Source organism: Macadamia integrifolia, chromosome 3, assembly GCF_013358625.1.
Source record: "Macadamia integrifolia cultivar HAES 741 chromosome 3, SCU_Mint_v3, whole genome shotgun sequence".
Taxonomy (NCBI): Eukaryota; Viridiplantae; Streptophyta; class Magnoliopsida; order Proteales; family Proteaceae; genus Macadamia; species Macadamia integrifolia.
This window is the reverse complement of record NC_056559.1, coordinates 37,477,007-37,501,572: the sequence shown is the minus strand read 5'-3', so window position 1 is coordinate 37,501,572 and position 24,566 is coordinate 37,477,007. Positions and strand designations below refer to the sequence as shown.

At 39.6% G+C, this 24,566-nt stretch overlaps 1 protein-coding gene across 1 annotated transcript in view; it reads right to left on the bottom strand.

Moving 5' to 3' along the window:
* LOC122073606 (vesicle transport protein SFT2B) overlaps nucleotides 1-19,595 on the bottom strand; it is a 31,608-nt gene extending 12,013 nt beyond the window's left edge. The window contains exons 1-2 of the mRNA XM_042638202.1: nucleotides 19,252-19,595; nucleotides 2,016-2,069 (exon numbers count right to left, since the gene is read on the bottom strand). Of these exons, the coding sequence (XP_042494136.1) occupies nucleotides 2,016-2,069; nucleotides 19,252-19,386 (189 nt within the window). The 5' untranslated portion in view covers nucleotides 19,387-19,595. The remainder of the gene's footprint in view (nucleotides 1-2,015; nucleotides 2,070-19,251) is intronic.
* Between the last annotated feature and the right edge of the window lie 4,971 nt (nucleotides 19,596-24,566).

Below are 24,566 nucleotides of genomic sequence, written 5' to 3'. Positions count from 1 at the left end.
GGGGGAGGGGAGAGGAGCCCAACCATCATGTCAAAGGATGTTCGCAACCATGGAATGCTTGTGAAGCCCCGAGCTGTAGATGCCTTTGGCACCAACTAAGGGAAGGAGCACACCCATAAGGTGCCAATGTTTAAACCAGAGATTAGTGGAGGCACCATCCTCAATATTGGAGATAGCAACCCTAAGAGCGAGGGGTTTAAGATTGACGATCTTCCTCCGAACCCAAGAAGCATCCTAACAAAAAGCAATAGTCCAAACAGAGTCATCACGAAAGCAGCCCACCGTAGATCCAATCAACCTAGATATTTTTTTCTTAGCCACTAACTTCCGGAACAATTTGAGGACGCCAACAAAATTGACCTCTTTAGTTCTTCTTAGACCAAGACTCCTTCATCTTTGGGAAGATAGACAGAAGCTCAGCCGATAGGGTGGAGAAATCTAGTAGCTTCAGAGCCTTTCCAAAGAAAGGAACACATAAGGGTTTCTAGATCCTTGTTGGTGGATTAAGGCAGCCCGAAAAAATGAGACTAATAAATGTAGGAAGAATGAAGGATACATTTGATCAATTCTAGGCGATTGACATAAAAGAGAAGCTTGCACTTCCAAAGTTGGAGTCCCTTGCGCATGAGATCTAAATTCGAAGTGCAGTGGTGAGTGCTAAACACAAGTACTTGACAAGGAGAAGAACTAATGAGAAGCTAGTCCTCTCTTACAAAATAATCTTGTCAGCATTTGAGAGCCCCACCAAAAAATAAGTGAGATTTTGAAAAATTGATCTAAAAGCTTGACAACCTTTCAAATTGGCTCATACACAACAACAAACTCAATTGAGAGGGTGTTAATGAAATTGCAGCAAAATTTATATAAACAACAAGAAGTCAGCCTTACCCAACTAAATGGGGTCAACTATATGGACCCTTTCCCTCCAATCAACTCTATTTGAGGTCATACTTGATATTAGGCCTAAGCTATGCATGTCTTTCCTCACCACTTCTCCCAGAGTCATTTTAGGTCTGCCCCTTGCTCTCTTAGTTTCTTTAATCTGAATCAAATCACTTCTCTGTACTCGAGCATCCAAAGGCTTCTGTTAACGTGGACATGCCACTTGAAACGATTATTTTTTTGTAGCTTATCATGTATCATAGCTACTCCCAAATCAGTTCTAATATGATCATTCTTTACTTAATCCTTCATAGTTTTGCCACACATCCATCTAAACATCCTCATCTCAGCTACACTGAGTTTATTTATACTATGTTTCTTAACTGCCCAACATTTCGCACCATACATCATAGCCGGACATATGACTATCCTATAAAATTTTCCTTTTCAGGTTTTAAAGGAATTCATCTATTACACAACACTCCGGATGCATCTATCCACATCATCCATCTTATTGTAATTCTATGTGAAACATCATCCTCTATATCATATTTATTTATGATTGATATATTATATCTATTTATGATTGATCTCAAATACTTAAAATAATCACTTTGCGAAATCTCCCTCGCATCAAGTTTTACCACCTCATTATCCGTCCTAGTGTAACTAAAGTTATACACCATATATTATGTTTTTGTTCAACTTGTTTTAAAACCTTTTGATTCCAAGGTTGATCTCCATAGCTCTAAGTTGGCATTAATCCTTGCTTGTCTAATCCATCAAAACAATATCATTAGCAAAAAGCATACACTAAGGAACCTCATCTTGAATGACTCTAGTTAAATCATCCATAATAAGTGCAAACAAATAAGGGCTTAAAAATTGCATGCCAAATTTAGATATTGGAAAGAAATTAAAATTGGGTGAGGGGTAGTAAATAACAAAGATGCACACAACTTCTGTTTTTAAATAGATAAGCAAGATCACACAAGTTTCAAAAAATCAAGTTAAATGTGTCAATGACGAAACTGATGACCATGCTACATTCAAATTTTGTGGCACAACATATTGACAAGGGGAAAAAGTCATAAGTAGAAGTGGTAAAATTAATTACAAGTAGTTGAGCTTACCAGGAGCGTACATGCTAAACCAGCAACAAAGCATGTCACAAAGCCATATAATCTCTGATTAATGAGAGAAAATGGAGGAGAAAAACATCAGTTCAAGAATCTCCAAAACAAAAGTATAGGTAGATTATAGTATAAACTTCAATAGGGAATCTGGACATAAGAAATCAAAAAACCTTTGACAAACCTGATGTGATCTCGGGTTTATTGACCCTGATTATGAGTCTCTATGGACCCACCCAGATGATAAACAACTCAAATTACAATGGTAGTGTCAATTCGGTAATTTATGTAACAATTCAGCACCTTATATGTAAGTAAACATGTGAAAGGACCCAACAATAAATAGAATTTGGAAAGAGAAGGTTTTCTGCAAATAAAATTGAAATAGGGGGCAAAAGGACTAAAGTTCAGGGAGGGTCCTTGAGAAATATTTAGAAGATTGGGTCTTAGTTGTAGTTTCAGAAGTTGATTCTTCTTCAACCCACGATAGGACTGCAACCAGAGGTAACCATTTGCTGGTTGCCAAGGAAGAACTCAACCATTAGAGCACCAATCAACCTCAAATTTCAGTGAGGTTTCTAACCCACATACCGGTCAATCCCATTTTGGGGACAAAGGTTGAATTGTAACTCCATGAGTGGGGTGAATATCCTGGCTCATCTGGTAGAGGAGGAGGAGGAGGAATCTGTCGTTGTTGAGGCATATCTATCAATGCATTGAGCAACATTACAAACATACGCCCTCCTAGTTTCACCTTGAGTTGACATGGTCTCCCTAAGAGAATGTCACAGTGCGCTTAGGGGCTGACTAGGCAAGGCACCTGGTACCATGTCTCGTTGAGATCTTGCCAACTTTTTGGATTTTTCGAGACGAGATGAGAGGCGACACACAAAATCAACCATATCTCGACTGAGATCTCGGGAGAACTCGCCAAATAACTCAGTTCGAGTTGGTTTCACTTGAACCAGACCAAAAACCACATGTAAAAAGGCCAAAACTCGACCCCATCTCGTCGAGATCATTGAAACAATGTATTTTTTTGCCGTGAGTTTCGATTGATCATTTCGAGGCAGACAACTGAAATGACCAAAATATCAGCCTAAACTAGGAGTGAAAGGTGGTCGGGTTGGGCCGGGTTTCTTAAAACCCCAACCCAACCCTAGGTCCCAAAACTCAACCCAGGTCCAACCCTGCTGGGTTCACGCTCAAGCCCAACCCTACAGGGCTCAAAGTTGGGTTGGGTTGAGCCGGGTTGATCCTAGCTAGTCCTGTATTTTTTCTACAAAAGGTCATCGATGTCAAGCCTATACTTACCAAAGGGGGGTGGGGAGATATTAAGCTATGGCCAGCCCTTTTCTATGCGAAATCCATAAATTTACAACAAGCAAGGTGGTCAATTTGGTTATAAGATAGACCTTTTAATCGCCTAGCATCACCACATCTCCCAGAAACTGGACTGGCCAAATTTTGGCCCCATAGGTAAGAGTATGTGGCTTATGTAACACATGATGTGGGTTGAAGTCATATAGACAGCTTGTTGAACGCTTATGTAACACATGATGTAGGCCTCAGGGAAAGGGAACACTATTACTAAACACAATAATAGATCAGGGTTAAAATCGGGTCGGGCCAGGCCAGGCTTGGTTAGGGTTGGTCAAGTTGGGCTGGGTTGACCCTCATAACCAGGTTAGATAGGGTTCGGGCTTAGGGCGGGTTCAGGCCGTTAGGGCCAAACTTACACCCACCCCTAGCCTGAACAGTGCATTTTTCTTTACAGTCTAGACATGATCAAAATTACTAAAATTTGACCGAAATAGTGTCGATTATTTAATTCATCTATTATTTCGTCTCATCCTCATCGAAATCACCAAAAATTCGGCATGTTTTGAATTATAGTGGTGAGTGAGTCCACGAGAGACCCCAAAGTTAAGTGATCCTCTCTGACCCTTGTTATCTTGTACTTGGTTCCTCATTTTTGCAATAAAACTCTTAGTGAATGAATCCCTAAGAGACTCCAAAGTTAAGTGACCCTCTCTAACCCTTGTTATACTGTACACCTAGACATAGAAAAGGAGAAATGACCACCTCACTGATGTATATCACCATCATGGTTTACATTACCACAGGAAGAAGAAGCAACGATCGAACCAACCATTGGGATGAGTTCGAACACCCCTATGCTGACCCATCGGCCCAACACAGGTAGCCCTTTATTTTCCCTATTTTAGTAGTTGTTTGCAGCTTCTGGTAGACCCTCGGATGGCTCCATCGATCAGCGGTTACAGCTGTCCAGAAATCCTCTTTTCTGTGTCCTGCGATTTTCTACAGCTATAGTATTTTGTGATTGCTTTTCGACTGGTCAAAGATGTTGTACAAGGGAGGAGATGCCTTCTAGGAAGCCCCTAGTAGCTTTCCTTCTATTTGCTTTGGTTAGAAGTTAGAGTTAGTCTTTATCTTGCATACTTTCTATTTTTGCAATAGTTTCTAATTTGAGTTAAGCTTCTATTTTGTAATTTCAAACCTCTATATAAAGAGAGGTTGTTGTAGACACAATTAAAATGGAATCACTGAAAGTTATTGCAGCTATTACTTGCTCCCTCTCCTGAGAAAGGAAGATAAACAACTGAGAGAGTTGTGGGTGAGATACCCAGGCTGAGATACCATTACCCCACTCACAACTATGCATCTTCTTCTCCTTTTCTCTGTTTTTTTCTTTTTTTTTTAGTTTCACTTATTTGTGCTTGTGAGAGAGAGACTTGTGAGTGTTCTGAAGCATCGATTGAAGGTACAGCAGAATCCAAGTTGTAGAGCAAGGAACAACTATAGAATCAGCCATCGATTCCCAAAAGTTAGGTTTTTGAAGAGAATCGGCAGAGTTTTCTTCTCAGTTTCTGTCCAGTATTTTTGAAGACCCTTTGGAGGGATCAAGGCCCATCCTAAGGAGGACCATCAACCAGGTTTCAACCCCTGCAGGGCTCTCAAACTCCAACCACAGGGTTCTCCCTATTTCTGGCCGAAACCCAGTTCTGCTTGGGATTGCTAGCTGCTGTTGGGATTTTGTTGCTGAATTGTCACCTGTTGCTGTAAGAAGTTTTCTGAGTTATTTCTAGTTACTTCTGGACAGGTTTGGACATCCTAACTTCCCAGCTGAGATTATCTTTCTCTGGTCCTTTCTGGTTTCTGTAAAGACTGATTTGAGGATTCAGGTTTGGTTTGGTTTGGTTTGGGCTATTTAACTATTGGGAGTTTGTTTACCTAGTGTAAACCTACTTTTACATTAATTAGTATCAGAGCCAGAATGGCAGCAGACGGTGTTGATGATTGCAGAGTCTACTACCCACTAGAAGATGATCATGTAAGTTTGATTCAACTCAACAAAACTCGTGGGCAATTTTTTTTTTTTTTTTTTCAAGATGAGGAGAGCTGATGTAGATTGCAGGAACAAGGCCCCAAAACCAGTCTAGACATGTTGTGGATGCAACTGCTGTGGGAGGCAGCCTGGTCTGATGTGGCTTGGTTCTTGGTTCTTTGTTCTTTGTCGGTTCAACCCAAAGACAGCTTGCGTGGAGAAGACTTGAAGAAGATTCCCTCTTTATTCGTGGGTCCCCATGGCCAGCTCGCATGGAAGAGTTTAAGCTACAAGATTTTTGGAAATCTTTGATTAATGTAGTTTCTATTTTCATATTTCTTTGTAATAGTTAAGAAGATATTATCTATAGCTAGTTTCTAATTTTAGTTTTTACTTTTAGAAAGTAGGAATTCTAATTGGGTTTCTATCTTTGTAAAAGGGAGGCAATTTATTTGTTTTGTAATTAGTTTCCAAATAGTTTAATATCTAATTCTAAGGGGATTCCTTCCCTTCCATGCAAGAAAGGGACCCAATTTTGTAACAATTTAGAGTTTATAAATAAAGGAAGAAGTGATGCAGAATTGAAGACTTCTTTAAGAAGGGGAAAGAAGGTCAACCACCACCACACCGGCTGAGGTTGACCAAGGCTGTTTCCAAGCCCCACGGCTTGGGTATTGATGGGGATTTAGTTTATAAATTAGTTTCTAATTTTAGCTTCTAATTTCAGTCCAATATTAGTTTCTAATTCCAGTCTAAATTTAGTTTCCTTTTTCATTAGTTTACAATCTCAGTTTTTTAGTAACTACATATTAGTAATTTTGTTATTTCAGTTTTAGTAACTTTGAGTTACCAATAGTTGTAAATATTCCCCATCATTATAAACAAAGGAAAGGGGTTCTTTATGCCCCACGATTTTATGAAACAAAAAGTATGCTGCTGTCGTTGCTTCTCTGTGAGAGTCTCCTGTGTGTTTGATCACAGTATGGGTTGGTGTGTGATCCGACGACTCCTTGCGGCGTGAAGTCCAGGAGGTCTTTTCAGGTTCTAGTATTCTCTTCAAGTCTTCTCTCTTCTCAAGACATTACACTGCTGCAACACAGGTATTTATACCGCAACTTTTCTGCCCAGAAAATTCTGCAATAGAACCTTTCGGCCTCTTCTGCTGGAGCCAGTTCCAGCCATTGTTTAGGCCCCAAATTGAGGTCGATTGTTCCCCTATACTCCCTGATGGATCGACCCAAAGTAGGTTTGATTCTAAGTGCTGTTAGAGAGATATTCAAAATCTCTAGAATTTTGTCCTGTAGTAAATCTGCCAGAATTTAAACAGAATCGGTAACTGATCTGTTTAATTCTGTTCTGCCATTTTCCTGCCGTTGTTTTGGAACTGCTGCATCTTATTAATACTACTGGATCTTGGTTTATTGGATCTATTGAAATCTGGGCTAGATAGTATTGGGTACTGTGATCGATATTTACTGTTACCCTTTGTTCTGTGGTCTGATTTTTCTTGTTGGTATATCAATCTGCTGTGGACTATTGTGGAGGTTATGCGGTTGTTCTTCGGTTTAATTTTCCTGTAGTCTTGGGTCCAGTTTGCTTGTCAAATCTATTCCTACATTAAGTGGTATCAGAGCATGGCTGAGAACAACACCCCCACTCTAGCTTCTATTATGGAGTTGCTGCAGAATATGAAGACCGAACAGCAAGCCTTGCGGACTGAGATGAATGTAAGGTTGTTAGCTATGGAAATTCAATCACAAAAACATACCTGTGCTTCTCATACTCCACCTGAGGTCGAAGACCCATTGAATGTAACTGCTCAGTTGGCTAACAGGAGACCTGTCCCTAATCTGAGACCACCACAGGGGGTTCTTGTGGTGCAACCTACTTTTGAAGAACACATAAGGGGTTACTTTGAGACTGAACGTCCCACTCATCAGAGGTACTCTGGAGATTCATTGAAGGTCAAGCTCGATCTGAAGGAGCTTGATGAGAGACATGACCCCCAATTGTTCTATGATTGGGTAGTGGCTTTGGATAACTATTTTGACTATTATGACTTACCTAAGGAACGGAAGATGAAACTAGCTCGTGCTAAGCTAGTTGAGGCTGCTCCTGATTGGTGGACTAATGAACAGGAGTTGGAAGACCGTGGTAGAGAGCCTACTTCTTGGGAGGAGATGAAGCTTGAGCTATCTGACAAATACTTGTCACGCAACTTCAGAGCTCGCATACAAGACCAGTTGAATTCTCTTCGTCAAGGTATTATGACTGTTGCAGAGTACATGAACAGATTTGATGCACTTTGTTCTTGCACAAGCATAAGGGAAAATGAAAGGCAACTATTATGTCGATTTCGACTAGGATTGCAAGCTGAAATCAACAGAGGAATTGGAGTTGTGGATGTGTACTCAGTGAGGGATTGTTTTAACAATGCCCTACGAGCAGAGGAGCTTATAGTACAATCAGGTAGAAGGTTTGGTTTTCAAGCTAAGGAGGTTAAGAAAATTTTTCTAGCCACTAAACCTAGTAGTTTAGCACCCCCAAAGTCCACTTTTCCTCCATTGGCTGATCATAAAGGAAAGGCACCCATGACAGGTAGTACTAAGGCCCATTGCCAAGAGGTAGGACACTTTACTAAGTCTTGCCCACATAAGCAAAGGGTTAATGCAGTAGTTGAGGTTGAAGACTCCAACGAGGAAGATGAATCAGCTCTCTACCCTTACACTTTAGAGGATGATGATGATGGTGGATATGACTATGACATAGAAGACTTTGATGAGGATGGCACTCATGGAATACATATTGTTATTTGCATTTTGGTGGTTGAAACCAAAGGAGAGAATTGGCGATGTAGCTGCATATTCTATAGTCGTATGAAGTCAGGTGAGCATACTTGTTAGATTATAATTGATAGTGGCAATTGTGTAAATGTTGTCTCTGAAGCCTTTGTGAAGAAAGCAACCTTGAAATCTGACCCACATCCTCAGCCTTATAAGGTATCCCTACTGAATGGTAATACCTTGGAGGTGACCAAGAGGTGCTCAGTTCCTCTGAAACTTTACCGGTATGAAGAGAAAGTCAGGTGTGATGTGATCCCAAGGAAACTCACAGATGTATTGCTTGGTCATCCCTGAATGTATGACAATGATGCCATGGTTGGAGGTAAGAAGAACCTGTGTACTTTCATGTGGAAGGGTGTTCCTACAACTTTCTATCAAGTAAATGTGCCGGCTGAAATACGACGACAGAGATCCCTAAGATCAAATCAGAAGGATGTTGAAATTGAGAAGGTGGTAGCTATACCCACAAAGGAGTTGCTAGCTATTCCCCGCAAACAGTTTTTACGCACAAGTCATGAGTCTGGAATGGTTATGGCTCTTGTTACTCGGAAAGTCATTCCCTAACCTGAGGTAACACATAATGCACCTATTAGAGAGCTCCTATCTGATTTTTCTAACTTAGTCCCTGATGATCTCCCAAATGAGCTACCTCCCATGCAAGACATACAACATGCTATTGATTTGGTACCTGGTTCGGTTTTAACCAACCTTCCCGCTTACAGACTTAGCCCTACTGAGCATGCCGAGCTGAAACGGCAAGTGGATGGGTTATTACAAAAGGGCTTCATTAAGGAGAGCTTAAGTCCTTGTGCAGTACACAGCTTTACTCACGCCAAAAAAGGATGGTTCTTGGCGTATATGTGTGGACAACCGTGCTATCAACAAGATAACAGTCAAGTATAGGTTTCCTATACCACGACTTGATGATATGTTGGATATGCTATCCAGGGCAAAGGTTTTTTCCAAATTAGATCTAAGGAGTGGCTATCATCAAATTCGCATCCGCTTTGGAGATGAGTGGAAGATCGCCTTTAAGACCCAGGATGGCTTATATGAGTGGAAAGTCATGTCTTTCGGTCTAACGAATGCACCTAACACCTTCATGAGAGTTATGACATAGGTACTTCGTCCGTTCATTGTCGCTTTTTGGTTGTTTACTTTGATGATATTTTGATATATAGTAAGAACCATGAAGAGCACATGGATCACTTGAGGCAAGTCTTGAGAGTACTCCGAGAAGAGAAGTTATACATTAATCTTAAGAAGTGTTCCTTCATGCTGCCCAAGGTTGTATTCCTTGGATTTATAGTGTCATCAAAAGGGGTTGAAGCTGATTTGCAGAAGATCAAGAGCATCACTGATTGGCCTATACCTAAGACACTAACAGAAGGCCGTAGTTTCTATGGTTTGGCTTCCTTCTACAGGAGATTTATTCGGAATTTCAGTGCAGTTATGGCACCCATCACTGAATGTATGAAGGAAAGTAAGGGGAAGTTTGAATGGAAAGTTGCAGTGACCAAAGCCTTCACTCTTGTGAAGAGGAAGATGACAGAGGCACCCATTCTACGCCTACCAGATTTTGACAGAGTATTCGAGGTAGTTACTGATGCTTCACATGTTGGGCTAGGAGGAGTGTTAATGCAAGGAGGACACCCCATCGCTTTCTACAGCAAGAAACTGAATGAGACCAAGAAGCGCTATTCGACATATGATTTGGAGTTGTATACAGTCATCCAAGTGCTACGCCATTGGAGACACTACCTTATTGGCTGATCATGAGGCCTTGAAACACCTTCACTCACAGAAGTCGATTAGCCACAGGCATGCCAAATGGGTAACTTACTTGCAGGAGTTTATATTTGCTATGAAGTACAAGGCGGGAAAGGAAAACACAGTGGCTGAATCACTTAGCCGGAAAGTGCTCACACTCAACACATTTTCAGCACATGTTATTAGCATTGATCAGATACGGGGTGAGTACGCATCTGATCCTGATTTCAGCACTGTCTTTGCAGAGATGCAACAAGGTGGACAACACCTAAAGTACTCTATTCATGATGGGTACTTATTCTTTGGCACACGGCTTTGTATTCCAAACTCTTCCCTACGTCATCACATCACACGAGAATTACATGGAGGAGGATTAGGAGGACATTTTGGGAAGGATAAGACTGCGATCAATATTATTGGCTATGCATTGCAAAGGATGTCGATCATGTGATCAAGAGATGCCGTGTATGTCAGTTGGCAAAAGGGGGAAAATAGAACACAGGTTTATACTCTCCACTACCTGTTCCTCATGCACTGTGGCTTGATGTTAGCAAGGATTTTGTTTTTGGACTACCCCCTATTAGAGAACGATATGATTCCATTATGGTGGTTGTGGATCAATTCTCTAAGATGGCTCATTTCATACCTTGTCGAAAGACTTTTGATGCTTATCAGGTTGCAAAGCTCTTCTTCAAGCAGGTAGAGCGACTACATGGGCTGCCAACTAGTATTGTGTCTGACCGTGATGTTAAGTTCATGAGTTATTTTTGGAAGACATTGTGGTTGAAGACAAATACAAAGCTGAACTTTTTAACTGCATTTCATCCACAGACGGACAGACAGACAGAGGTGGTGAACCGTACCTTGGGAAAATTTGTTGAGGTGTTTGGTTTGAGATTATGAGAAGACATAGCCTTCCATTTTTTATATTGCAGAATTTTCCTACAACAGTTCAGTGAATAGGACAACAGGTCGTACTCCTTTTGAGATCTTACTTGGAGTTCAGCCTAAGCAACCTATTGATCTTATGTCACTCCCACCCCAAGCTCGAGTTAGTGTTGAGGCTGATGAGTTCTTGCGTCATATTACTGAGGTGTATGCCAACATCCGACGACGTATTGCCTTGAACAATGAGGTGTATAAGGTTTTTGCTGATCGTCATCGGCGTTACGTGGAGTTCAAACCCGGGGACATGGTGATGATTCGAGTAAACTTGAATGGTTTCAGATGGGTATCAATACCAAGTTACATCCACGGAAGATGGGTCCCTATAAGGTGCTGAAACGTATAGGACCTAATGCTTATGTGCTTGAGTTGCCTGATGACATGACCATAAGCAACATGTTTAATGTGGCTGATCTGCACCTTTATGTTGGGCACCATTCGGATGATGGAAACACAAAACAGATGTTAAGGCTGCTCCAACTGAAGCCACCCACTTCTGAAGTTATTGAAGATGTCTTGGATGATAATTACAAGACCTCCCGCTGTGGCACCAGATATCACACTTTTCTTGTCAAGTGGAAGGGCCGTCCCCGTAGTGATTGTACTTGGATTCATGTTGATGACTTCAAGAGACTTGATCCTGACTTGTATGAGCGCTACATGTCTATTGCTCATTCGTCAAAGACGAATGTTTTCAAGCCAAGGAGAGTTGATGCAGAATTGAAGACTTATTTCAGAAGGGGAAAGAAGATCGACCACCACCATAGTGGCTGAGGTCGACCAAGGTTGTTTCCAAGCCCCACGGCTTGGGTATTGATGGGGATTTAGCTTGGATTTAGTTTATAAATTAGTTTCTAATTTTAGCTTCTAATTTCATTCCAATATTAGTTTCTAATTTCAGTCTAAATTTAATTTCCTTTTTCATTAGTTTACAATCTCAGTTTTTTAGTAACTATATATTAGTAGTTTTGTTATTTCAGTTTTAGTAACTTTGAGTCACCAATAGTTGTAAACATTCCCCATCATTATAAATAAAGGAAAGGGGTTCTTTATGCCCCACGATTTTATGAAAAAAAAATTATGCTACTGTCACTGCTTCTCTGTGAGAGTCTGCTGTGTGTTTGATCACAGTGTGCATTGGCATGTGATCCGACGACTCCTTGCGGCGTGAAGTCCAGGAGGTCTTTTCAGGTTCTAGTATTCTCTTCAAGTCTTCTTTCTTCTCAAGACCTTACACTGCAGCAACACAGGTATTTATACTGCAACTTTTCTGCCCAGAAAAATCTGAAATAGAACCTTTTGGCCTCTTCTGCTAGAGCCAGTTCCAGCCACTGTTTAGGCCCCAAATTGAGGTCGATTGTTCCCCTATACTCCCTGATGGATCGACCCAAAGTAGGTCTGATTCTAAGCTGCTGTTAGAGAGATATTCAAAATCTCTAGAATTTTTTCCTGTAGTGAATCTGCCAGAATTTAAACAGAATCGGTAACTGATCTGTTTAATTATGTTCTGCCATTTTCCTGCTGTTGTTTTGGAACTGCTGCATCTTATTAATACTGCTGGATCTTGGTTTATTGGATCTACTGAAATCTGGGCTAGATAGTATTGGGTACTGTGATTGATATTTACTGTTACCCTCTGTTCTGTGGTCTGATTTTTCTTACTGGTATATCAATCTCCAGTGGACTATTGTGGAGGTTATGTGGTTGTTCTTCGGTTTAATTTTCCTGCTGTCTTGGGTCTAGTTTGCTTGTCAAAGCTATTCCTACATTAAGAAGGCAAATCAACAGCCCATGATTGAATGAAAAAAAAAAGAAGAAAGCTTTGTGCTAGAAAATTATGAGATGCAGTGCTGTGAGAAATAGCTTGGGTGAGATGCCCTAGGGAACAGTGAGACAACCTATCCCCCTTCCCCTTCTCTATTTTGTTTTTCCTGCGATCCTGAGTGGTTTCAGCCCTGTTCGAGTTCAGTTTGAAGCTTGATTACAAGCTGCCATTGCAATATCTGAGAAGACAAGTAGAAGACCTACGGCATCTCTTCTGTTCAGTCTATCAATTGGCAACACATATGATCCTATTCTGGAATTAATTCCTAGTTATCTAGCTGGGAATCGGTTCTACATTACTCGCCCCGTGTGGAATTAAAAATCCCACCCTTGTTGGCTGTTGCGGTGCGCGCTCTCATTGGCCCAATGCTGATTCAAGGGCCACACAGCCAAACAACGATCACCCACCCATTTTTTAATCTATTTTTGAGTTGCATCATAATGGGACTCGACTTTCCTTTCTTCAGTCTTGGGTGTAGGTCTGTAAGATAAAGAAGTCTTAAGCCAATGCTGAAGTAGTCATACTTTTCTTCAGCTGTCTTGGCATATGCAATGGCCACATCAACTGATCTGAAATCCCCGCTAGCAAGTTCTAACAAAGTCTCTGTATTTAGTCCACTAATGTACCTCAACACATGTTGCTGATCTGTCTCCTAAAGTCTGAATTTGGAAGACAACTTGTGGAACTCTAGGGAGTAGGTATTCATATTTTTAGTGCCTTGATGAAAGTTGAACATCTTGTGGAAAAGCATCTTCTTAAAATTAAGAGGAACAATTTTTTCATTCAATAACCGCTTTATGACCTCCTAATTTGTGATGGGTCCAAGTCGCCTAATAAGCCAATGATTTTAGCACACCATCCCATGCTTATTTTCCAATGAGTGCACACAATTTGTGCGGAAATCCTCTCGACTCTAGTCAGCCAGCCAAGAAAATCCTCAGGTCCCTTCTTGTCGTCGAACTGTAGAACCTCAACCTTGATGTTGTAATACTTGTCTAAAAATTGTCGAGTGACACCCTAGGGAATAATTGGCTCAGGTTGCTATCTCGGGGGGGGGGGGGGGGGGAGATTAATTTTTCAGGTTCCAAATTGAGGAATTGGTGTGCATGACCCTGGTTGGTCTCTTTTATTGATATTGAGGTTCTCCAAAATTAAATCCACCTTGGAAGTGAGAGCTGCTATGATTACCAAATTTTCTTGACATATGGATTCGGAATGTGCCATGTGCTTGTCAACTTTTGCGTTAGTATTTTGTTGAATTAAATTGTTAAGCAACTTTTGGCCTTTTCTTAAGTTAAATCAAGTCCCTCTGTTTCTTAATTTTCTTGCTTCTTCTTCTTCTCTTCTTTTTTTTTTTTTGGTGGTGTTGGGGAGGGGTTCCAAATAGAATTAGGAATGGATTTTTCCCATTATATAACTGCGTTTTCAATTAGATTTTTAATTCTTTAATCCTAATAGGTTGCAAACTTATGTTAGCCCATATAAGGATTAGTACATTAGTTGTTGTGGTGGCCTTTGTTTCCTGCTTCTAGGAATGCTAGAAAAAATGTTTTAATTTCTCTGCCAAGAGAAGGTGGTTTTCCTTCGTCTTGGCCACTCTCTCAGGGTTGAACCCCTAGATTCTCCACTATAAGTGAAGATTTTGGGTCAATCATCCTTAGTAAAAGATGTCGGTCAGAATGGGTAAACCACGTAAAAGTCTTTGTGTTCAGTTTGCAGCTTATTCTTTCTTCTTTTTTGGTTATTCTCTCTCTACTGGCTATTGCATTGGTAACTGATGTGGATCCGGGTTTCAAGGACTGAAATAGGATCGTTTAGGGCCCATAAGAATGATAAAATACCTCAATTTAAAGGTTGAGGGGCAATTTTGCGAATTCAGAAATATTCAAGCACTTAAAAGAGATGAAAATAGGTTCTAGGGTCAAACTGAAATAGAAAAGTAAAAGAGGGGGGGTATTCCGGAATTTAAGTTCAGATTAGAGATAATTAGAAACAAAACTTTAGAAAGAAGTGGGCTTTGTGAAAATAACAAAAGATCTGACCTCATGTGAAATTTCAGCAAGTGTTTTAGTTGCAAATAAGTGGTTGTTCATCTTCAACCTTAGGTCTCGATAGAGAACAGAACCAGCGATAACCCAAACTTGTTGGTTATCGATTCTCAGCCACAAGCTCCAACTGAAATCTTCACAAGAAATTGCAGCAGCAAATCTGCTTCCACTCTAACACCAGCAAACCTCGAGGAACAACTGTACCTGCAACTCAGTCCAGCACAAGGCGCAGAACCAGATCTGAACCATGTTCGAATCTCTTGATAGAAGGATCCTTTGGGGATGAGATTCTAGGATTAAGGTCACCCAAGTAGGGGAAACATTCGATCAAAACTTCAGCCCTAACAGATCATACAGAAAAGAAATCGATGTGCATCATGAGGGCTGTAATCTACCGCCCAGAACAGGGGTTCAGCCAGCAAGAGGAAAATAAGGAGGAAAGAAGAAGAAGAAGAAGATAAGGGAAAAACCAGAAGAAATAGAGAGGAAGAAAAGAAGAATTTCAGAGAAGAAAACCACCCATGGCAGTCATCGACTCAAACCAAAACATATCTCTTCAAATTCATTCAATTTTTTTTTCATCTCAGTTGAGTTCAATAATCCTATATAAAGACTGAAAACAGTCCTGCTTTCCTATTTGAAACAAATATTGCATCTAACTAAAATAGAAATAAAATTCTCACTCAAAGAAAAATCTACCATACTAATTCTAACTCTAAAAAAGGAAAGTAAATAAAAGATATGCTAGATCCGTCGCCAAACTGTATCAGCTCTCCCGGTCTTAAAAGAACTCGACTCCGTCGAGTTAGGCCATGCTCCCAAGATACCCTTGTAAGTTGCTCGTTGATGAGGTGGCACGTATCTCAAAGCAAAAGATGGGAACATAACACCAAGAGGAGGGAGAGTAGGCTGACGTGTCACTGGAGCTGGAGTCAGTCGACGACGTGGCATGTCTGATAATGCATGTGGCCTCATTAAGTACATACGACCTCCTTACTTCACCTTGATGGTGTTCCGTGCGCCATCGTAGAGAATGCCCTGCATGTCGCTGCCAAGGTCGCCCTAGAAGAATGTCGCAGTATGCCAATGGGGTGACCAAACAGGTGACATGGTACTGTAGTGGCCCAAACTGTAAATGTACTCGAACAACTTCAGTGGCCTCTTCTCGAGCTGTGGGTCCAAAACCTCGCACGTGAATCTTCTTGAAAAGCTGCTTCTGTGGAAGGTTGTGTGCTCAAACAAATTCAGCAGATACAAAATTTGCTTCTGCCCCAGTATCAACAATTGCATGAACATCAATAGGGTCGGAGCTGTGCAAGAAAGTACCCTTCTGTTTGAAGAGAGGAGCCTTATCAACTAGTCTATTCGAAAAGGATGAAAGGCTAGCCGAATGAGCTTCTACATCCTCATCTTCATCATCGATAATATCATCATCCTCGAGGGGATAAGGATATGAATGAGCTTCATCTTCACTCTTCTCTGTTGGCTGCTTCTCTGCTACGTTCACAGAACGAGTCCTGTTGGGACACTTGTTGGAATAGTGACTCTTCTCGCCACAACTATGGCATATGATATTCTTCACCCCAACACTATCCTTGTTGAACTCTGACCTTTTCTCTTCAACTCTGCGAGCTTCAGGCTTCTTTTCCTCCATACGTGGTGGAGGTCTATAAACTGAAGAAGTCTTGAGTATACCCTTCCAATAAATGGACTTCTCTTCAGCTGTCTTGGCATGAGCTGCTGCCACATCAACAGACCTGAAATCAATGTTAGCCAACTCAAGTCAAATCTCAGTACTTAACCCACTGATATATCGCATCACCCGTTGCTGGTCTATCTCCTGAAGTCGACACATTGATGACAGTTTGTGGAATTCGAGGGTGTAGGAATCCACATCTTTGTTCCCTTGTTGCAAGTTAAGTAATTTATGGAACATTACCTTTTCATAATTAAGAGGAACAAATTTTTCAGTCAGGATTTGCTTCATGACCTCCCAATTGGTAACGGGTCCAAGTCTTCTGACAAACCTTGCATGGATAACATCATCCCACCATGAACATGCATAGCCAATAAACTTGGTGATGATGAGTTCACACTTCTTCACGTCTGGACGAGACTTATACGCAAAAATTCTCTCCACTTTGGTAAGCCAGTCAAGAAATTCCTCAGGTCCCTTTTCACCACTGAACTCGGAAACCTCAACTTTGATGCCATAATCTCTGTCAGAAAATTGTCGGGTAACATCCTGGGGAACAACTGGATCAAGTTGCTGCCTCTCAAGTGTGTCTTCGATCCGTAAAGTGTTGAGCTGAGGAGGTAATGTAGAGGATCCTTCTTCAGCTTGCTTGTCAAACCTCTTCATAAAGGCAATCATCTCTTCCATAAACTTATCAAACTTGGCTTCAGTCCTCTCAAGCCTAGCATTAGTATTCTGTTGGTTCTCGGCTAACTCGCGGTACAATTTGTTCAACTTAGCATTGGTAACGTTACCTGTCATGGTTAGGGAAGTGCAGGAAATTTTGCTCTGATACCACTTGATGCGGATCCGGGTTTCAAGGACTGAAATCGGTCGTTTAGGGCCCACAAGAATGATAAAATACCTCAATTTAAAGGTTGAGGGGCAATTTTGCGAATTCAGGAATATTCGAGCACTTAAAAGAGATGAAAATAGGTTCTAGGGTCAAACTGAAATAGAAAAGTAAAAGATGGGGGGTATTCCGGAATTTAAGTTCAGATTAGAGATAATTAGAAACAAAACTTTAGAAAGAAGTGGGCTTTGTAAAAATAACAAAAGATCTGACCTCATATGAAATTTCAGCAAGTTTTTTAGTTGTAAATAAGTGGTTGTTCATCTTCAACCTTAGGTCTCGACAGAGAACAGAACCAGCGATAACCCAAACTTGTTGGTTATCGATTCTCAGCCACAAGCTCCAACTTAAATCTTCACAAGAAATCGCAGCAGAAAATCTGCTTCCACTCTAGCACCAGTAAAACCTCGAGGAACAACTGTACCTGCAACTCAGTCCAACACAAGGCGCAGAACTAGATCTGAACCATGTTCTAATCTCTTGATAGAAGGATCCTTTGGGGATGAGATTCTAGGATTAAGGTCGCCCAGGTAGGGGAAACATTCGATTAAAACTTCAGCCCTAACAGATCATACAGAAAAGAAATCGATGTGCATCATGAGGGCTGTAATCTACCGTCCAGAACAGGGGTTCAGCCAGCAAGAGGAAGATAAGGAGGAAAGAAGAAAAAGAAGATAAGGGAAAAACCAGAAGAAATAGAGAGGAAGAAAAGAAGAATTTCAGAGAAGAAAACCACCCATGGCAGTCATCGATTCAAACCAAAACATATCTCTTCAAATTCATTCAATTTTTTTTTTTCATCTCAGTTGAGTTCAATAATCCTATTTAAAGACTGAAAACAGTCCTACTTTCCTATTTGAAACAAATATTGCATCTAACTAAAATATAAATAAAATTCTCACTCAAAGAAAAATCTACCATACTAATTCTAACTCTAAAAAAGGAAAGTAAATAAAAGATATGCTAGATCCATCGCCAAACTGCATCAGCTCTCCCGTTTAAGTTTTTCTGATTATTTTTTTCCTTGAGCAAATTAACATAGGTGTGAAAGATATCACTTTCTCACCCCCCCCCTCTTTCTTTTCAATGCAAAAGGCCATGCCTTTACCATGTTAATGCAATAGAACATTTGCCATAATCAAGTCTTGTACACTCCTGAGATAGTTGATAAAATTGGAACAAGAGATCCTTCCTATGGGGCACTTATTAGTAATCCAAACAGGAAGCTAAAACACAAAAGAATACAAAGGTAAGAGAAAGCCCTCTTAGCATAAGTCTGCCTCATCTGGTTTATTCAGTGCCTTTCCGCCCAGGGTTAACGGGCCCACCAAGTGCAAAGGATCAGTTAAATCTGTTGTGATCTATATAGGATCAGAATGAGTTTCAATCGCAGTTCAATACTCCACATCAGCATCACCATTGATTCTTCCCAAGAAAGCTCATTATATGCATCTGCTCATCTTTAATTAAATTAACCAAATTTTTTTTATCCTAACTAAATTAAATAATATGTACATAGGTGCATGGAAGAATCAGTGGGAACAACAGCAACTCAATGCATACACTGGACAAGGAAAGTAATCACTGAGATCTATTTGACCAATAAATCATGAACATCAATTTGACAGAAGTTAATTGGAAAGAGAGGGAGGGGTGGGTTAAAGCTTCGGACACGGGTATGGGTAGCAACAAGTAAAACATTACAAAGTAAAGCAAGAGAGCAGTAATTGGAGAAGCCAAAAAATAAGGACAGTGGGAACAATAACAACACAAATAGATAAATCTAACAGTAACAGAAACCCTAGAAGAAAGTCAAGTATGAATAACAGAGAAAAGGGGGGGGGGAAGCGAGGAGGGGACGTGGTGACCTGTTTGGTAGACAATGCACATTGACGATTGAAATCGTCGATGAACGATGAATTACCCTCGACAAGTTGTTCCTCGTCCACCTCCATTCCCACGAGAATCTTAACCCTCTCGAACGCATGGTTCATCTTGTCCATCGCCACTCGCCGGCAACTACAACAATACCAGAATCAGATAGAATAAGTAATGCAACCGGTAGCTGTAGTGGCCTTTTAGTTGCAGTTGCGGATAGGTAAGACTACGGTCTCATCAATTCCCAAGATTGAAGAAGAAGCGATCGCATCGGGCCAGCATATTGGGTTTTTTCTGGGATCAATACTCCATTACAAATTAATCTGATCGGCCCAGAATCCAGATTAAGAGAACCCAATCCAATCCAACCCAACCCAACCCACTGGTGGTCTGTCTCTGTCCTACATTCGCACAAAAAACATTCTTAATTTAACACATGGCAGATCTGCTAAAGGATTAATTTTAAATACAAGTGGTCCCATCCTCCCACGGTACATTTCAAATTTGATCAGAGTTGGCGACGTTGCAATAGTAAAGAATTTTGCAGAAAGAAATCATTAATTGTGGAATACAAATGGATCGTGAAAAATATAAGTGGAAGTTGTCACTAGGTAAGAAATTAAATAATTGAGTTTTTATATTGACAAGTTAACTAATCTGGACTGTGTTTTTGCTATTCAATTGATGGATTTTTTTAGATCACCATTCCATATGGCCAATTTGAAGATCTTAGTGTGATAGAACCTTGCTCCCAATGTTTTTTTTTTTCATTGAAAGAAAAAACTATATTTGTTAAATCTTAAAGAAAGGAGAAAAAAAGACCAGAACATGCAAAATATTGACGGAACGACAAAAGGTAGCTCTATCGTTCCAGTTTCGTTTAAAAAAAAAATAACTACATTTTGACACAGAAAACTGAAATTTCTGTTTTTGACACAAAACGTCATTTCTGTTTTAAAAACATTACCAAACACAGCCTAAGAGACACTAGACCCCGAACAAACAATAGAAATAAATTTCAAAGACAAATAGTTGAATCTTATGTCTGAATCAGACCCACTATGCAAATTCAGTATGGTTGTGTTTGGTAGCTAAGAGAAGAGAAGAAAAAAAAATGTATAAAAATTGTACTTTTTTCTTGGTTTAAGAATTTATCTTTTGTGCTTGGCAGTACTTAGAGAATATTTCTTTTTTAATTTCAAATTTTACTTTGGAAATAATGAAGTTTTTTTTTACTACAAAAAAATTAATCCTACCAAAAACACAAGAAAACAAAGGAAAATACAAAAACTTTTTTTTTCTTTTCTTCTAATGATAGCCAAACATACATACTTCATCTATTTTCTTCCCATTTCATTTCTTTTCTATTCTTTTCTCTTATTCTCTTTTCTAGATTCTTTTTTCATTTCTTTTCTTCTCTTAACTAGTACACACAACCTATAAGACTTACCTAATCTTGATGGACTGAGTTAAAGTCTGAAGATTTTTTTTTTTATTCAAAGAAAGCAAACAAGGTTAAAATCTAGTACATAACATATCCGACCTACAAATATATTGTTTTTTCTATACGGCCTCTTTGGCTAATACTTTTAGGTCCCCTATATATCTATTACTAGTTGTTATACAAAATTTGGGGTAACAGGGTTGTTTATCTAGTTCTAAGTATACCAAAACTAGAGTTTTAGGCCATATATTAAGTAAAACATCATGGTTGTTTTCCAGTAACCATCCAATTTCCATGGCATCACTCCAGATATGATCTATCTTCATACGTTTTCTCCTTGCTTTTGACATTCTATGGAGCAGTCCTAGAGCCTCCGCCTCACCAACATCTCCTGTCACGCAAAAATTTGCTTCCATTAGTATACAATTTCCATATGAGATGAGACTTAGTGCCCAAGCTGTACTTTTTTATTTAGATTCCTTTACACTAGTGATGATGATTATGTTTTTTCCTATGTGTGATGGGGTGACATGATTTGAGGATGGGGGATTGGGTATTACCTGATGTTTGGGTCGACTGTTTGGTATCCCAAAGGATATCCAGAATTCTACCTGCTTAAGGATATGTGTCCACTCTGATTTTTAGGCATTGAATACACACTGGTTTCTATGTTTCCAAATAAAATAGATAATAAACATGGAAATGGAATGACAATAGACCCCGAACAAACAATAGAAATAAATTTCAAAGACAAATAGTTGAATCTTATGTCTGAATCAGACCCACTATGCAAATTCAATATGGTTGTGTTTGGTAGCTAAGAGAAGAGAAGAAAAAAAAATGTATAAAAATTGTACTTTTTTCTTGGTTTAAGAATTTCTCTTTTGTACTTGGCAGTACCTAGAGAATATTTCTTTTTTAATTTCAAAATTTACTTTGGAAATAATGAAGTTTTTTTTTACTACAAAAAAATTAATCCTACCAAAAACACAAGAAAACAAAAGAAAATACAAAAACTTTTTTTTTCTTTTCTTCTAATGATAGCCAAACATACATACTTCATCTATTTTCTTCCCATTTCATTTCTTTTCTATTCTTTTCTCTTCTTCTCTTTTCTATATTCTTTTTTCATTTCTTTTCTTCCCTTAACTAGTACACACAACCTATAAGACTTACCTAATCTTGATGGACTAAGTTAAAGTCTGAAGTTTTTTTTTTTATTATTCAAAGAAAGCAAACAAGGTTAAAACCTAGTACATAACATATCCGACCTACAAATATATTGTTTTTTTCGTACGGCCTCTTTGGCTAATACTTTTAGGTCCCCTATATATCTATTACTAGTTGTTATACAAAATTTGGGGTAACAAGGTTGTTTATCTAGTTCTAAGTATACCGAACTAGAGTTTTAAGCCATATATTAAGTAAAACATCATGGTTGTTTTCCAATAACCATCCAATTTCCATGGCATCACTCCAGATATGATCTATCTTCATACGTTTTCTCCTTGCTTTTGACATTCTATGGAGCAGTCCTAGAGCCTCCGCCTCACCAACATCTCCTGTCACACAGAAATTTGCTTCCATTAGTATACAATTTCCATATGATATGAGACTTAGTGCCCAAGCTGTACTTTTTTATTTAGATTCCTTTACACTAGTGATGATGATTATGTTTTTTCCTATGTGTGATGGGGTGACATGATTTGAGGATGGGGGATTGGGTATTACCTGATGTTTGGGTCGACTGTTTGGTATCCCAAAGGATATCCAGAATTCTACCTGCTTGAGGATATGTGTCCACTCTGATTTTTGGGCATTGAATACACACTGGTTTCTATGTTTCCAAATGAAATAGATAATAAACATGGAAATGGAAAAGAACCATGTTAGGTATGGTTTGGGGATTAGGCCGGAGTTGAAACAATGCATTACCAAAGAGGTCACAGTTGTCACTGGAGTAAGGTCCAGTTTGAAGCCTAGAGGACTAGCATGCCAAATATGCTTGGATTATTCACATTCAAAAAATAATATGGTACAAAGTCTCCCTGTTGTTTTGGCACCTTCCACAAGTAAGGTCAATGTCTACCCACCTTGATAATCTGTCTTTAGTAGGAAGCCCATTACTGAGAACCCTCCAGAGAAAGATTTTGAATTTTGGGTGGATTTTCATTTTCCATAAAAATCACCACCACTGAGGGCAAGGGAGAGAGCACTTACACATGTGTGGTCCACTTGTCAGTTCTACCAAGGTCTAATTCAAAATGAAATCCGCAGCCAAGTTAGTTTTAAAAGCCCAATCCTTCGTAAGAAGGCACAACCATTTATCATTTTGTCGAGATAACACGATTTGGACTATACCCTCAACAAAATGAGATGGCAAAAGGGAATTAAGCGTAGCTGTATCCCAATTACCGCAAGAGGCAAGTTCACTTACAAAGGTCAATGGGGTATTAAGGTGGTTAGACAGGGGTAGATCAAGTATGCTCCTCCCTCTTCTCACCCAAGGGTCATCCCATATGAATGTCTCAGATCCATTCCCAATTTTCCTTATGATAATTTTCTTAAGTAGATGAATTATTTTGGCTATACTATTCCCACAGAAAGATCCCCTTGTCTTCATGGTAGTTTGATTGAAAAGGGGTCTATTATGGAAATATCTAGGCTTAATGGTTCTTGCCCAAACTTCATCTTCACAAGATAACAACCTCCATCCCAATTTGAGAAGGAGGGCCCTATTATGTGTTTCAGAATCCCTGAGCCCAAGGCCTTCAGTCGTTTTGGGTTGGCAAATTTTCCCCCACCCAATGAGGTGGCATCTTTTTTCATCCACTCACCATTTCAGAAATGGAGGTATATGGAGTCCAAAGTTTTGCAGATGTTTTTTCGGAAGGCAAAACAGTTCATTAAGTATATAGGGGTGGAGGCCAAGGTCGATTGGAGAAGCATACTTCTCCCAACAAGGGAGAGCAATTTTGATTTCCACAGACCCAATTTCCCTTTGACTCTCTCAATGAGCTTTTGGAAAGAGAGAGATTTGGCTCTTGGGTGAAACAGGTTAGTCCCTAGATAGACCGAATTCTTGTCCATCTCATGGATGCCAATGACCTTACAAAAATCTTTCTTTGAGCGGTCATCAATATTATTGCTAAAAGCCATACCACATTTATCAAAATTTATGGTGAGGCCCGATAAGTCAGAGAACAGCTCCAATATGCATTTGATGGTTGACAAGTCTTCCTTATTGGCTCTGCAGAAAATAAAGCTATCAGTGGCAAAGAATAAATGAGTAATTTCAAAAAGTCTAAAGATTTTACTACACTGATACTCCCTACTAAAGTGAAGGTTTTATGACTCTCTCTCATATGACATGTAGAACTTGCTTACCATCATGCCCTCTCTCCACCTCTCTATGACATGTTAGCCTTGTTAGGGTAGCTTAACATGGTCATGACTCAGTTGGATAACAAGAATTACGTCACAACATCCTTGGCACATACTGGAAACTTCATCAGCTATAGCTTTTTAGGAGAACCAAAATGAACCCAACCGCTAAAGAGTTCGCCAGGGGAGGGGCAGCACGAGCCGGACAAATTCTCATGCATGCACTCTCACATCCCATTTATGGACCCCATGCCTTCTCTCTTCAATAAATGCCCCTCTAGTGGTTGTGATTAAAATTGCCATCTACATTTTATGTAACCTTTTTTTCCTTGGGCTATGTCTGGAAGCCAAGAAAAGAAAAGAAAAAAAAAAAAGTATTCAAAACATTTTGAATTTAAGAAAATATATAAATACAAAAAAATTCATTGTGTAATCATTTTTTTTTAATTATATATTTTGTATTGTTTTCTTTTTTTT